A 12,531-nucleotide genomic window follows, 5' to 3' on the forward strand; every position below is an offset into this window, starting at 1 on the left:
CACAAGCAGATCAGAGTGCACCTAGTTAAAAACTCACCACATTCAGTCCAGGGACCAAACACTAAACACAGCAGGCAAGGAGAGCCTCTACAGACAACTGGCCTGAAGTTTAGAGCAGCCAAAATACAATAGCAGAGTGCACGCAGCACAACTGGAGACATTTCATGAAGTGGTACACCCTGAGCACTATATGACCTCTTTTTTTATTAGGCTATTACTCTCAGGAGCAGGCGACATAACTGGCTTTTCTAACAGAGAAGAAGGCAGAGACTTATACAAAATTCCAAGACAGAAGAATTTATTCCAAATGAAAGAACAAGATAAGGCTATGGTCAGAGATCTAAGCAAAAACAGATAGAAGTAACATGCCTGATGGAGAATTTAAAGCAACAATCCTAATGATACTCACAGGGCTTGATAAAAGAATAGAAGACATTAGGGAGACCCTTACCACAGAGATAAAAGAGTTAAGAAAGAATCAATCAAGAGATGAAGAATACAAAAAACGAGACTGGACATGGGTTGATGCAATTAACAGCAGGCCAGAAGAATCAGAGGAATGAATTAGTGACTTAGAAGACAAAATAATGGGAAATAATGAAGCTGAACAAAAAGGAGAGTAAGAATTATGGGACATGAGAGTAGGCTTAGGGAGTTCGTGACTCCAACAGATGTAATAACATTTATATTACAGAAGTCCCAGAAGAAGAAGAAGAGAGAGAAAAGGGAGTAGAAAATTTATTTTAGGAAATAGTAGCAGAAAATTTTCCTAATCTGAAAAAACAAAACAGATATCTAGATCCAGGAGGCACAGAGAACTCCCATCAAAATCAACAAAAGCAGGTCCACACCAAGACATATGGTAATTACAGTTGTAAAATATAGTGCTAAATAATCTTAAGAGCAGCAAGGCAAAGGAAATTCTTAATTTACAAGGGAAGACCTTTAAGGCTAGCTGGAGATTTCTCAATAGAACCTTGTCAAGCCAGAAGGAAGTGGTGTGATATATTCAAAGTGCTAAATATGAAAAATTTGCAGCCAATAGTACTTTATCCAGCAAGGCTATCATTCATAATAGGAGAAATAAAGAGTTTGCCAAACAAACAAAAACTAAAGGAGATCATGGCCACTACACCAAGAAATATTAAAGGGTACAAAGGGAAAACCAAAAGTGACAAAGATAATAAATGATAAGAGAAAATATCCAGAAACAATGACAAAACAGGTAATAAAATGTCAATAAATACAAATCTACCAATAATTACTTTGTGACTATAAATGGACTAAATGCTCCAGTCAAAGCCACAGGGTGTCAGAATCAATAAACAAACAAGACACAAACAAGATCCATCTATATGCTGCCTACAAAAAACTCACTTTAGAGCAAAGACACCGGCAGATTGAAAGTGAGGGGTTGGAGAAATATCTATCATGCAAATGGATGTCAAAAGGAAGCCAGAGTAGCAATATTTATGTTGGATAAACTATACTTTATTTTATTTATTTACTTTAAATATTTATTTATTCATTTGAGAGAGAGAGAATGTAAGAGCATGGAAAGGAGGAGCAAAGGGAGAGGGAGAGAGAAAAAATTCAAGGAGATTCCACGCTGATTGCGAAGCCCGACATGGGGCTCGATCTCACGACCCTGAGATCATGACCTAAGCCAAAGCCAGGAGTTGGTTGCTTAACTGAATGTGCCACCCAGGTGCCCCCAAACTAGACTTTAAAATAAAGACTTTGAGAAAGAGACAGAGAAGGGCATTATATAACCATAAAGGAGTTGATACAATAAGATATAATAATTGTAAATATTTATGCACTCAACATGGGAGCACCCAAATATATAAAATGATAACAAACATAAGGGAACTAATTGACAATAACATAATAACATTAGGGGACTTTTATACCCCACTGACATCAATGGATGGGTCATCTAAATAGAAACTAACAAGGACACAGTGGCTTTCAATGCTACTCTGGACCGGATGGTGACTTAACATATATTCAGAACATTCTATCCTAAAACGGCAGAATACATATTGTTTTCAAGTGTACATGGAAGGTTCTCCAGAATAGAGCACATATTAGGTCACAAAACAGGCCTCAACAAATACAAAAAGATTGAAATCATTTTCTGACCACAACACTATGAAACTAGAAGTTAACCACAAGAAAAAATTTGGAAAGACCACAAATACACAGAGATTAAACAACGTGCTACTAAATGTTGAATGGGTCAACCAAGAAATCAAAGAAGAAGTAAAAAAAAGACATAGAAACAAATGAAAATGAAATCACAGTGGTCCAATAGCAAGAGTGGTCCTAAGGGATGTACATACCAAAAAAGGTTTACCTCAAGAAGCAAGAAAAAAAATCTCTAAGAAGTAGGCTGTGTTTGTAGTTGGAACTTTCTCATATAGAAAATGAGCGTCTACAGCCACTTTTCATTTTGCAGTTGTTGTCTCTTTCTTTCCAAGTTCGTATAATTCCCTTTTAAAAACTTTGTAAGTACCTTATTATATTGACTTAAAATCAAATACACTGGACAAAAGCCACATTCACATACACTTCGTGGGGAAACCCTTGTCTCCTTTGGGTCACCTTTGGTGCTGCTGTGTTTTGATACTCTTAGATTCTTCTGAACATTATTATTTTAGCCAAGAGGGTCTATAACATATGACCTTAAAATTCTTGGAAGCCTTTCCTTTAACTGAAAAATTCTATACATGGATATCTTAAATCTTTCTGAGGTCTTAACAAAGGGTCTTGCAGTCATACCCTGAATTTGGTCTTTGATCTCAGGCCATTTCTTGAGAGCTTTTTGCTATTGTAGAGATGGGATAAAAAAGAATTTTACTTTCAAACCCATAAATTTTGATTTCTTGCATTTCTTATGAATTCTTGAAAACAACAGTTTGAACTCATCTTTTTCTTTCCATACCTTGTCACACATGGCTAAAAAGAACCAGTTGGCCCTTTGGATATTCAACCTGAAAACTTCCTTAGCTAGAAACTAGTTATTTGTTCAATATTTTCTTCATGATCTAAAGCATTAAGTTTTGTTAAAATCTCTGCCATTACATTATTCAAGTTGTCTTTTCTCTAGCTTCCACTAGCATTTTCTTCCTGTCCCTTAAGCCATCACTAACTGTCCTGTCATGTCTCTTTCTCTAAGTCTTGAGTTGTTCCAGCTTCTGACCCATTGCCTGATCTCAAACCATTGCTATAGATTTTGTTATGGTAATTTGTTATGGTAAGTCTCTACTGGTACAAAATTACTTACCACTCATGCCATTGAGAAGTTGAGTCTTGTTTTTCTCCATTCCAATCTTGGTTAGTCTGGTGTCTTTTCTGACCAATAACATGCAGTGGAAGTGATATTTTAGCACTTCTTAGGCAAAATCATGAGCTTTACAGTATATAACTGGGCCTGTTGAAACAGCTGGTCTTGGAGTCCTGAGTCTCTTTGCAGTCTGAGTATTCTAAGACTGCAGTTCTGAAGAGGTCATGTGTAGGTGGCTGGCACTACACCAGCTAAGCCTATGAATCTGAAATCCAAAATATTTCTAAATATGAATTGGAGATTCATGAATCTAAAATCCAAAGTATTTCTAAATATGAATACTGACTGGTCCAGTTGCCTTAGAATTGGGTCTTGTTTTCAGTTTTGTGGTCCACTGTATTATGAATAAAGCATTACAAATTCCCTAAAGGTTAGTTTATTTGTAAAGGATACAGTTAAATTATGATGACGCTTCCATGCTAATCCTGAATCTTACATAATTTAAGAATTAGTGAGAATGGCCTAATGGAACTTCAATTTTTTTTCTGTGTAGATATTAGTGTACAGTAATAGATTGGGCCCATCAATCAGTTTTAGAACATACTTATAGGTTACTTTTAGAAGGTGACCTTAAACTCTCTAGTTCTGGGGTTCCTGGGCATTTCTATAGTTGCTGACTAGAAAAATGAATGTGAAAAAGCTCTAATGTGAGTGAATTAATGATTAGGATGGCTTTTCACATCAGAGGCTTAACAAGGTACTACTTGTGATGTATATACTTTGAGTGAGGTCCCTATATTTAAACACTTAAGCTGTAATGTCTTCTGTTGTCTTCTCCTGCCAGAAGAGAGACAGAACTCAGATACTTGTCTTTTAAATACCTTAAATGGTGGTCCAAATAGTTTTCATTGCACTTTCTATTTACCTTCTCTTCTAAACATTGCAAGTGGAGGAATGTTTGAAGATTGCAGAAAAAAGATATTAGCATTTAGGTTTCGGAGAGTTGGCACAAGATAATTTTTGGTAGAGATTTTTGAGAAATAGATATTAGAACTGGAATATTTGAAAATTGGGAAGAGTTAATGGGTAGCTCTTAGCTCTTTCTTAATAGAAAAACCTTCTATTTGATTGTGTATGATGATTTGATCCCTTTTGTCCAGAAAGCACCTAAAGTACCTTTAGCCCCATACCAAAGTGCCCATTTGTCAACTGTTTGTTTCCTGTCTACAATGAGAAAGAAGATTGTACCAAAATGTAAATCTACACAATCCTTCCTTTATGGAGAAAGACTAGGAACAAAATGCTTAGCTAAATAGTCAATTTACATTTAATTATAAGCTCTTTTTCTTGTGGGTTGTTCTTGGACAAGCAACAGCCCACAGACCACATTTTGAGTAACACTGATATATTCAATTTCTGTATCTTCAGACAAGGAACTTGCAGCCCAGAAAAACAAATGAGATTAAAGTTATGTTTTATAATTATTTAGGTGTAGAGCTAATTTAGTAGAATTAGTTGATAACATGAGTACAACTAAATTAAGTGTTCTTTCAAGTATATATTGCATTTTATGGATATTGCTGGTCACTGAAACTGATTTTTTAATATTACTGAATTGTAAAACATATGTACAAATATACAAAGATACAAAAATCTAAATATTTGTTTCAAATATTTTAATGTTTTGATAAAACTTTTTTCAAAGGCGTAGAAAGTTTTTATGATTTTGAATAAAAAAAACCTGTTATTCATTCAGATTACCACTGTAGAAAATATTCCAGGTTATAGTCTCCATGTATTTATGTTCTTTCCAAACTTCCTCTTGTGGTTGAGTTCTAGCTTCAGAGCATTGTGGTCTGAAAATATGCAGGGAATGATCCCAATCTTTTGATACCGGTTGAGTCCTGATTTAGGACCGAGGATGTGATCTATTCTGGAGAATGTTCCATGTGCACTAGAGAAGAATGTGTATTCTGTTGCTTTGGGATGAAATGTTCTGAATATATCTGTGATGTCCATCTCATCCAGTGTATCATTTAAGGCCTTTATTTCCCTGTTGATCTTTTGCTTGGATGATCTGTCCATTTCAGTGAGGGGAGTGTTAAAGTCCCCTACTATTATTGTATTATTGTTGATGTGTTTCTTTGATTTTGTTATTAATTGGTTTATATAGTTTGCTGCGCCCACGTTGGGGGCATAGATATTTAAAATTGTTAGATCTTCTTGTTGGACAGACCCTTTGAGTATGATATAGTGTCCTTCCTCATCTCTTATTATAGTCTTTGGCTTAAAATCTAATTGATCTGATATAAGGATTGCCACTCCTGCTTTTTTCTGATGTCCATTAGCATGGTAAATTCTTTTCCACCCCCTCACTTTAAGTCTGGAGGTGTCTTCGGGTTTAAAATGAGTTTCTTGGAGGCAACATATAGATGGGTTTTGTTTTTTTATCCATTCTGATACCCTGTGTCTTTTGATTGGGACATTTAGCCCATTAACATTCAGGGTAACTATTGAGAGATATGATTTTAATGCCACTGTATTGCCTGTAAGGTGATGGTTACTGTATATTGTCTCTGTTCCTTTCTGATCTACCACTTTTAGGCTCTCTCTTTGCTTAGAGGACCCCTTTCAGTATTTCCTGTAGAGCTGGTTTGGTGTTTGCAAATTCTTTCAGTTTTTGTTTGTCCTGGAAGCTTTTAATCTCTCCTTCTATTTTCAATGATAGCCTAGCTGGATATAGTATTCTTGGCTGCATGTTTTTCTCGTTTAGTGCTCTGAAAATGTCATGCCAGCTCTTTCTGGCCTGCCAGGTCTCTGTGGATAAGTCAGCTGCCAATCTAATACTTTTACCATTGTATGTTACAGACTTCTTTTCCCGGGCTGCTTTCAGGATTTTCTCTTTGTCACTAAGGCTTGTAAATTTTACTATTAGGTGACGGGGTGTGGGCCTATTCTTATTGATTTTGAGCATCCTTCTAAAGAATGAATGGGTCAACCGGGAAATTAAAGAAGAATTGAAAAAAATCATGGAAACAAATGATAATGAAAATACAACGGTTCAAAATCTGTGGGACACAACAAAGGCAGTCCTGAGAGGAAAATATATAGCGGTACAAGCTTTTCTCAAGAAACAAGAAAGGTCTCAGGTACACAACCTAACCCTACACCTAAAGGAGCTGGAGAAAGAACAAGAAAGAAACCCTAAGCCCAGCAGGAGAAGAGAAATCATAAAGATCAGAGCAGAAATCAATGAAATAGAAACCAAAAAAACAATAGAACAAATCAACCAAACTAGGAGCTGGTTCTTTGAAAGAATTAATAAAATTGATAAACCCTTGGCCAGACTTATCAAAAAGAAAAGAGAAAGGACCCAAATAAATAAAATCATGAATGAAAGAGGAGAGATCACAACTAACACCAAAGAAATACAAACTATTATAAGAACATACTATGAGCAACTCTACGCCAACAAATTTGACAATCTGGAAGAAATGGATGCATTCCTAGAAACATATAAACTACCAAAATTGAACCAGGAAGAAATAGAAAGCCTGAACAGACCCATAACCAGTAAGGAGATTGAAACAGTCATTAAAAATCTCCAAACAAACAAAAGCCCAGGGCCAGACGGCTTCCCGGGGGAATTCTACCAAACATTTAAAGAAGAACTAATTCCTATTCTCCTGAAACTGTTCCAAAAAATAGAAATGGAAGGAAAACTCCCAAACTCATTTTATGAGGCCAGCATCACCTTGATCCCAAAACCAGACAAGGATCCCATCAAAAAAGAGAGCTATAGACCAATATCCTTGATGAACACAGATGCAAAAATTCTCACCAAAATACTAGCCAATAGGATTCAACAGTACATTAAAAGGATTATTCACCACGACCAAGTGGGATTTATCCCAGGGCTGCAAGGTTGGTTCAACATCCGCAAATCAGTCAATGTGATACAACACATCAATAAAAGAAAGAACAAGAACCATATGATACTCTCAATAGATGCTGAAAAAGCATTTGACAAAGTACAGCATCCCTTCCTGATCAAAACCCTTCAAAGTGTAGGGATAGAGGGCACATACCTCAATATCATCAAAGCCATCTATGAAAAACCCACTGCAAATATCATTCTCAATGGAGAAAAACTGAAAGCTTTTCCACTAAGGTCAGGAACACGGCAGGGATGTCCATTATCACCACTGCTATTCAACATAGTACTAGAAGTCCTAGCCTCAGCAATCAGACAACAAAAGGAAATTAAAGGCATCCAAATCGGCAAAGAAGAAGTCAAATTATCACTCTTCGCAGATGATATGATACTCTATGTGGAAAACCCAAAAGACTCCACTCCAAAACTGCTAGAACTTATACAGGAATTCAGTAAAGTGTCAGGATATAAGATCAATGCACAGAAATCAGTTGCATTTCTCTACACCAACAACAAGACAGAAGAAAGAGAAATTAAGGAGTCAATCCCATTTACAATTGCACCCCAAACCATAAGATACCTAGGAATAAACCTAACCAAAGAGGCTAAGAATCTATACTCAGAAAACTATAAAGTACTCATGAAAGAAATTGAGGTTGATTCCTATTGTTGCATTTATATTTCCTATTTATTGCTGAGTAGTATTCTATTGCTTGGGTATAGTGCATTTTTTTTTTAAAATTTACCAGCTGATGGACATTTGGATTGTTTTCATTTTTCTTTTTTTTATAAATAAATAAATAAATAATTTTTTTCTTTTTTATTAACATATAATGTATTATTAGCCCCAGGGGTACAAGTCTGAAAATCACCAGGTTTACACACTTCACAGCACTCATCATAGCACATACCCTCCCTAGTGTTCATAACCCAATCACCCTCTCCCTATCCCCTTCCCCCTCCAGCAACCCTCAGTTTGTTTTGTGAGATTAAGAGTCTCTTATGGTTTGTCTCCCTCCTCATCCCATCTTGTTTCATTTATTCTTTTCCTACCCCCCACACCCCCCACGTTGCATCTCCACTTCCTCATATCAGGGAGAGCATATGATAGTTGTCTTTCTCCGATTGACTTATTTTGCTTTTCCTTTTTCTTGGGAAAATACCTAGGAGTCGAATTTCTGGGTCATATTCTAAGTACGTATTTAACTTCATAAGAATTTGACAAATTGTTTCTCAAATGTCATATACAATTTTATGTTCCTGCCAGCAATATATGAGAGTTCTTTCTAAAAAAATTACTCAATTTAAGGTTGCTCAGTTTAAAAAAATTAAAAGCATCTTTATTCTTACCTATGATATTCCTCATGGCTTTAGGTCCTGGATTTTATAATATCCTAAACAATACTATAATCAACAACTTTACCGATACCTGCTTGATGAAACAAAAGAAAAGTGCATTTGGATCTTCTGTTCCTCGGACTCTCTTCCTGGTTCAGGAAGAAGCTTTTACTTCTCCTGGTCCTGCTGATTATCAGGTAATTTAATAAAATATTAAATTCATATTAATTTAAATAAATTTAAATAAATAAATTTAAATTCAATTAATATTAATATAATATTCCTTATATCTAATAACAAGACTTAGGGCTTAAAAAAATCACATGTGACGTATATACCTCATTACTTTAAGCCATACTATTATTATTATTATTATTATTTTTAAAGATTTTACTTATTTATTTGAGAGAGACACCCAGAGAGGGGGGTGCACAGGAAGGAGCACAGGGAAAGGGACAAGCAGACTCTGTACTGAGTGCGGAGCGCAACATGGGGCTCAGTCTCATGACGCTGAGGTCAGGACCTGAGCTGAAACTAAGAGTCAGATGCTTAACTGACTGAGCCACCCAGGCACTCCAAGCCATACTGTTACTGAAACTATTTGTATGTGGTAATTTATGGCATAAGAATAAACATTAATTTGGTTCATAACTATGTTTGTAATTTCTTTTCAAAGGCGAATCTTGTTTATTTCTTTGAGAATCTCATATGTATTTCTTTAAATATTTACCTTCTTTAAAAATTACTCCACTAAAAAAAAAAATAGAATAAAATTACTCCACTATTTTCTGAGGTTAATTTAGGATCCCTTTAAATGATTTTTGTGGTTTTATAGTTTTTGTGTAGAAGTCTTACCCATCTTTATTAATTTATTCCTTGGTATTTAGTCTTTTCATGTTTTTTAGTTCTAATGGTATCTTTTAAATGTTTCATTGTTTAGCTTTCTTCTATTGGTATAAAGAAATATAATAGACTTTATTAAAGATTTGCTTTACCAATAATCCATACTTCTTGCTAAATTAAATCATTAATTCTTACTAATTTATAATTAGTTTGAAAAAAGTTTCCTTAAGCACAATTATGCCACCTGTGAATGACAGTTTATATCTTTTCCCTAGTGGTTGATCTTTTATATATTTTTTTGTTTTCCTAGACTTCTGCATCTCAAAACAGAGTATCAAAGATGATAATTATAGGAGTAGATAGTAAAATATTTTGTTGGATTTCTCAGTTTATTGAAAGCAGAATGTTGTACATGTTTTTGATTTACTGATAGTTTACTTTCACAAAAGGTAGAGAAAGGTATGGAAGGAACTCAGGTCTTAGCTTAATTTTGATTAAAGAGAACTAATGAAATAGAAGGGAAGAATCTTTTGTAAATAGTGATCATGTTATTTTACAGTTTAGAATTGTCAAAGAAGAGTTTATGGACATTACTAGATATATACAAGGAACTTAGATAATCCCTATTTCAAAATGATCAGCAGAAAATAAGAAATGTTCTTAAGATCAGAGACTCTAACAATAAAACTAGCCTAAAAGGGTTGACAGGAAGATAAAATCATGAGTAAAATTTTGACAATGAAGTTTTGCTACACATTAAACTTTTTAGAGGACATTTTTAAAAGAACATTGAAATATATGTGTATATATTTATTATTTATTCTTTCTCACTCCTAAAGAATTTGAGAAAGTTTGAAGAATGTACATATGGAAAAGTAAAAGTAGCTAACAGTAAGGGTAAAAATATAGATAGACCAGATAGATATTTTATAGGCAGAATATAAATAGAAGTTAAACATTGGGGAAGTTTGAACATAGTTGTCAAATCATAAAAGAACATGTACAAAACAGTGGAAACATAGTATCTGTCTTATTGTAGACACTCAGGAAATTGTAAGTGAATAAATGAATATGAAAGAGAAGCAAAGAACTGTACTCCAGGAAGCTTAAAGTGAAGGACAACTTATTGTAAAAAATACTACAGAAAATTAAAATTAGTTTGTATAATTTTTGTTTGGCAAAAAAAAAAAAAGTAGCTAAAAAGAACTCTGTAAGGGTGGGGTAGATGAAATGGGGATAGTAGAGCCACTGAAATGCTGAATTGGATTTATCCTTCCTATCAGAGAAAATTATTTTCAACCCAAAGGTGGAACACACATGATTTATAGGAAATTAAATCCTAAGATGTGTATGGTGGTACTGTAAGAATACTCTTGTGCAAATTTTGCACAGGCTGCTAATCTTCTCAGTGTTGTTCCAGTTTTAGCATATGTGCTGCCAAAGTTATCACTCAAGTGCTTTAAATTAGTTAAAAACTTCAGATATAGCTGAAATAGATCTCATTGTAATGAAAGAACAGCTGTAAATCATTATCTGTAATCCCCAGGAGTTGCTCAAGATTTGTAGTCATAAAAGAAAAATGGAATAAATACAGGTTTTCCTTATTTAAACAAACATTAAAATTTCACAGTGAGATTTTTATGAATTCTTACAAAATTTAATTTTATTTGTATGTATATTCTAAAGTAGTAAAAAAAAGTGTAACACTAAATTTACCATCTTCACCATTTTAAGTGATGATACAAGTATATTTGAAATGCATCATGAACGTTAGTGCTTTTTAGTATTTTTTGTTGTATTTTGTTTAATATGTACAAGAAGTTTATTATTCTAAGTAACCAGACATTTAAATTTAAAAGAATTATTAGAATTATAACCTGAGAGCAATTTTTACAAAGCCCTCATTATAATCTTTATTTTCCACTGAAGATAATGAGACAGCGTAGCATAGTGATTATGAGAATGATCTCTGATGTCAGAGTACTTGAGTATATTTTCTTGCTCTGTCACTGACTTTGTGTAAGTTATTTAAACTCTTTGTGCCTTGGTAAGATGGAGATCATAATAGTACATACTTTGAAGCATTATTCTGAACACTAAATGAGTCAATATGTGTAAAATACTTTAAATAGCTTCTGGTACATAGTAAAAACTTAACAACTTTTGTTATTATTGTTGATAATTAAAAATTACCCATAGGTTTAACCCACACTCTTAGTTTATGTAAAATTTAATAAACTGTAATCAAGAGTGAGAGATACAATAAACATGCCTAAGTTTTAAAAATCCAGTCTGATAAACTGTGTTGAATTGCAGTATTAATCCATTTATATTTAGTGTGATTACTGATACATTCGTGTGTACAGAAACCATATTATTTCATATATTTTATTGACTTCTTTGTTTTAGCATTTTTTTACCACACCTTATTCTTTGAATTAGTAAGGTATTTTATACTCTATTTCATCTATTTCTATAAAATTTTTAGTTATGTATTGTTTTATAGTGTTTTAGTGGTGGCCACCAAAATTACAATATGTATCCTGTAGTTTTTGTAGTTTAATAAAAAGGATTCCTTTTACTACTTTCTCAGTATGTGAACTTAAAATATTTTAGTTCCATTTTGGTACCTCCTATTTTGTTAATATTTGTTATACAGCTTAAGTTTATGTATATTATGAAGCCTTTGAATATTATTGTTTTTACAGTCAATATTTCTTTATATTTACCAAAACATTTACCTTCTCTTTTGTATTTTGTTTCTTTTTGCATTTCTGGGTTTCTGTATCAAATCATTTTTCTTCTGCCTAAAAACTCCCTGTAGTTCTTCTTTTGGTTAAGGCCTGTTGATGATGAATTATTGTAGTTTTGTCCGAAAATGTCTTTGTCATTTTTAATTTGGGGGATTGGATTTGTAGGTTCGTAGTTATTTTTTTTCAGCACTTCAAGGATGTTATTTTATCATTTTAGGCCTTTTGTTATTTCCATTGAGAAGTACATTTTTAAGTTATTGTTTCTCCTCTAAAGGCAACTTTTTTTTTTTTTTTTGTCTTTTTCTTCAATGTGTCAAAACTGTGGTTCTCTGTGATTCTATTTATTTGCCTGTGGTTTTTAGAGCCTCTGGGTT

The 12,531-nt window shown here is 33.7% G+C and overlaps 1 protein-coding gene across 1 annotated transcript in view; it reads left to right on the forward strand.

The window, feature by feature from the left end:
* The window catches only part of STPG2 (sperm tail PG-rich repeat containing 2), a 345,708-nt gene that overhangs the window by 158,253 nt on the left and 174,924 nt on the right, over positions 1-12,531 (forward strand). Inside the window, exon 7 of the mRNA XM_044225962.1 lies at positions 8,598-8,758. Within this exon, the coding sequence (XP_044081897.1) occupies positions 8,598-8,758 (161 nt within the window). The remainder of the gene's footprint in view (positions 1-8,597; positions 8,759-12,531) is intronic.

Source organism: Neovison vison, chromosome 11, assembly GCF_020171115.1.
Source record: "Neovison vison isolate M4711 chromosome 11, ASM_NN_V1, whole genome shotgun sequence".
Classification (NCBI taxonomy): domain Eukaryota; kingdom Metazoa; phylum Chordata; class Mammalia; order Carnivora; family Mustelidae; genus Neogale; species Neogale vison.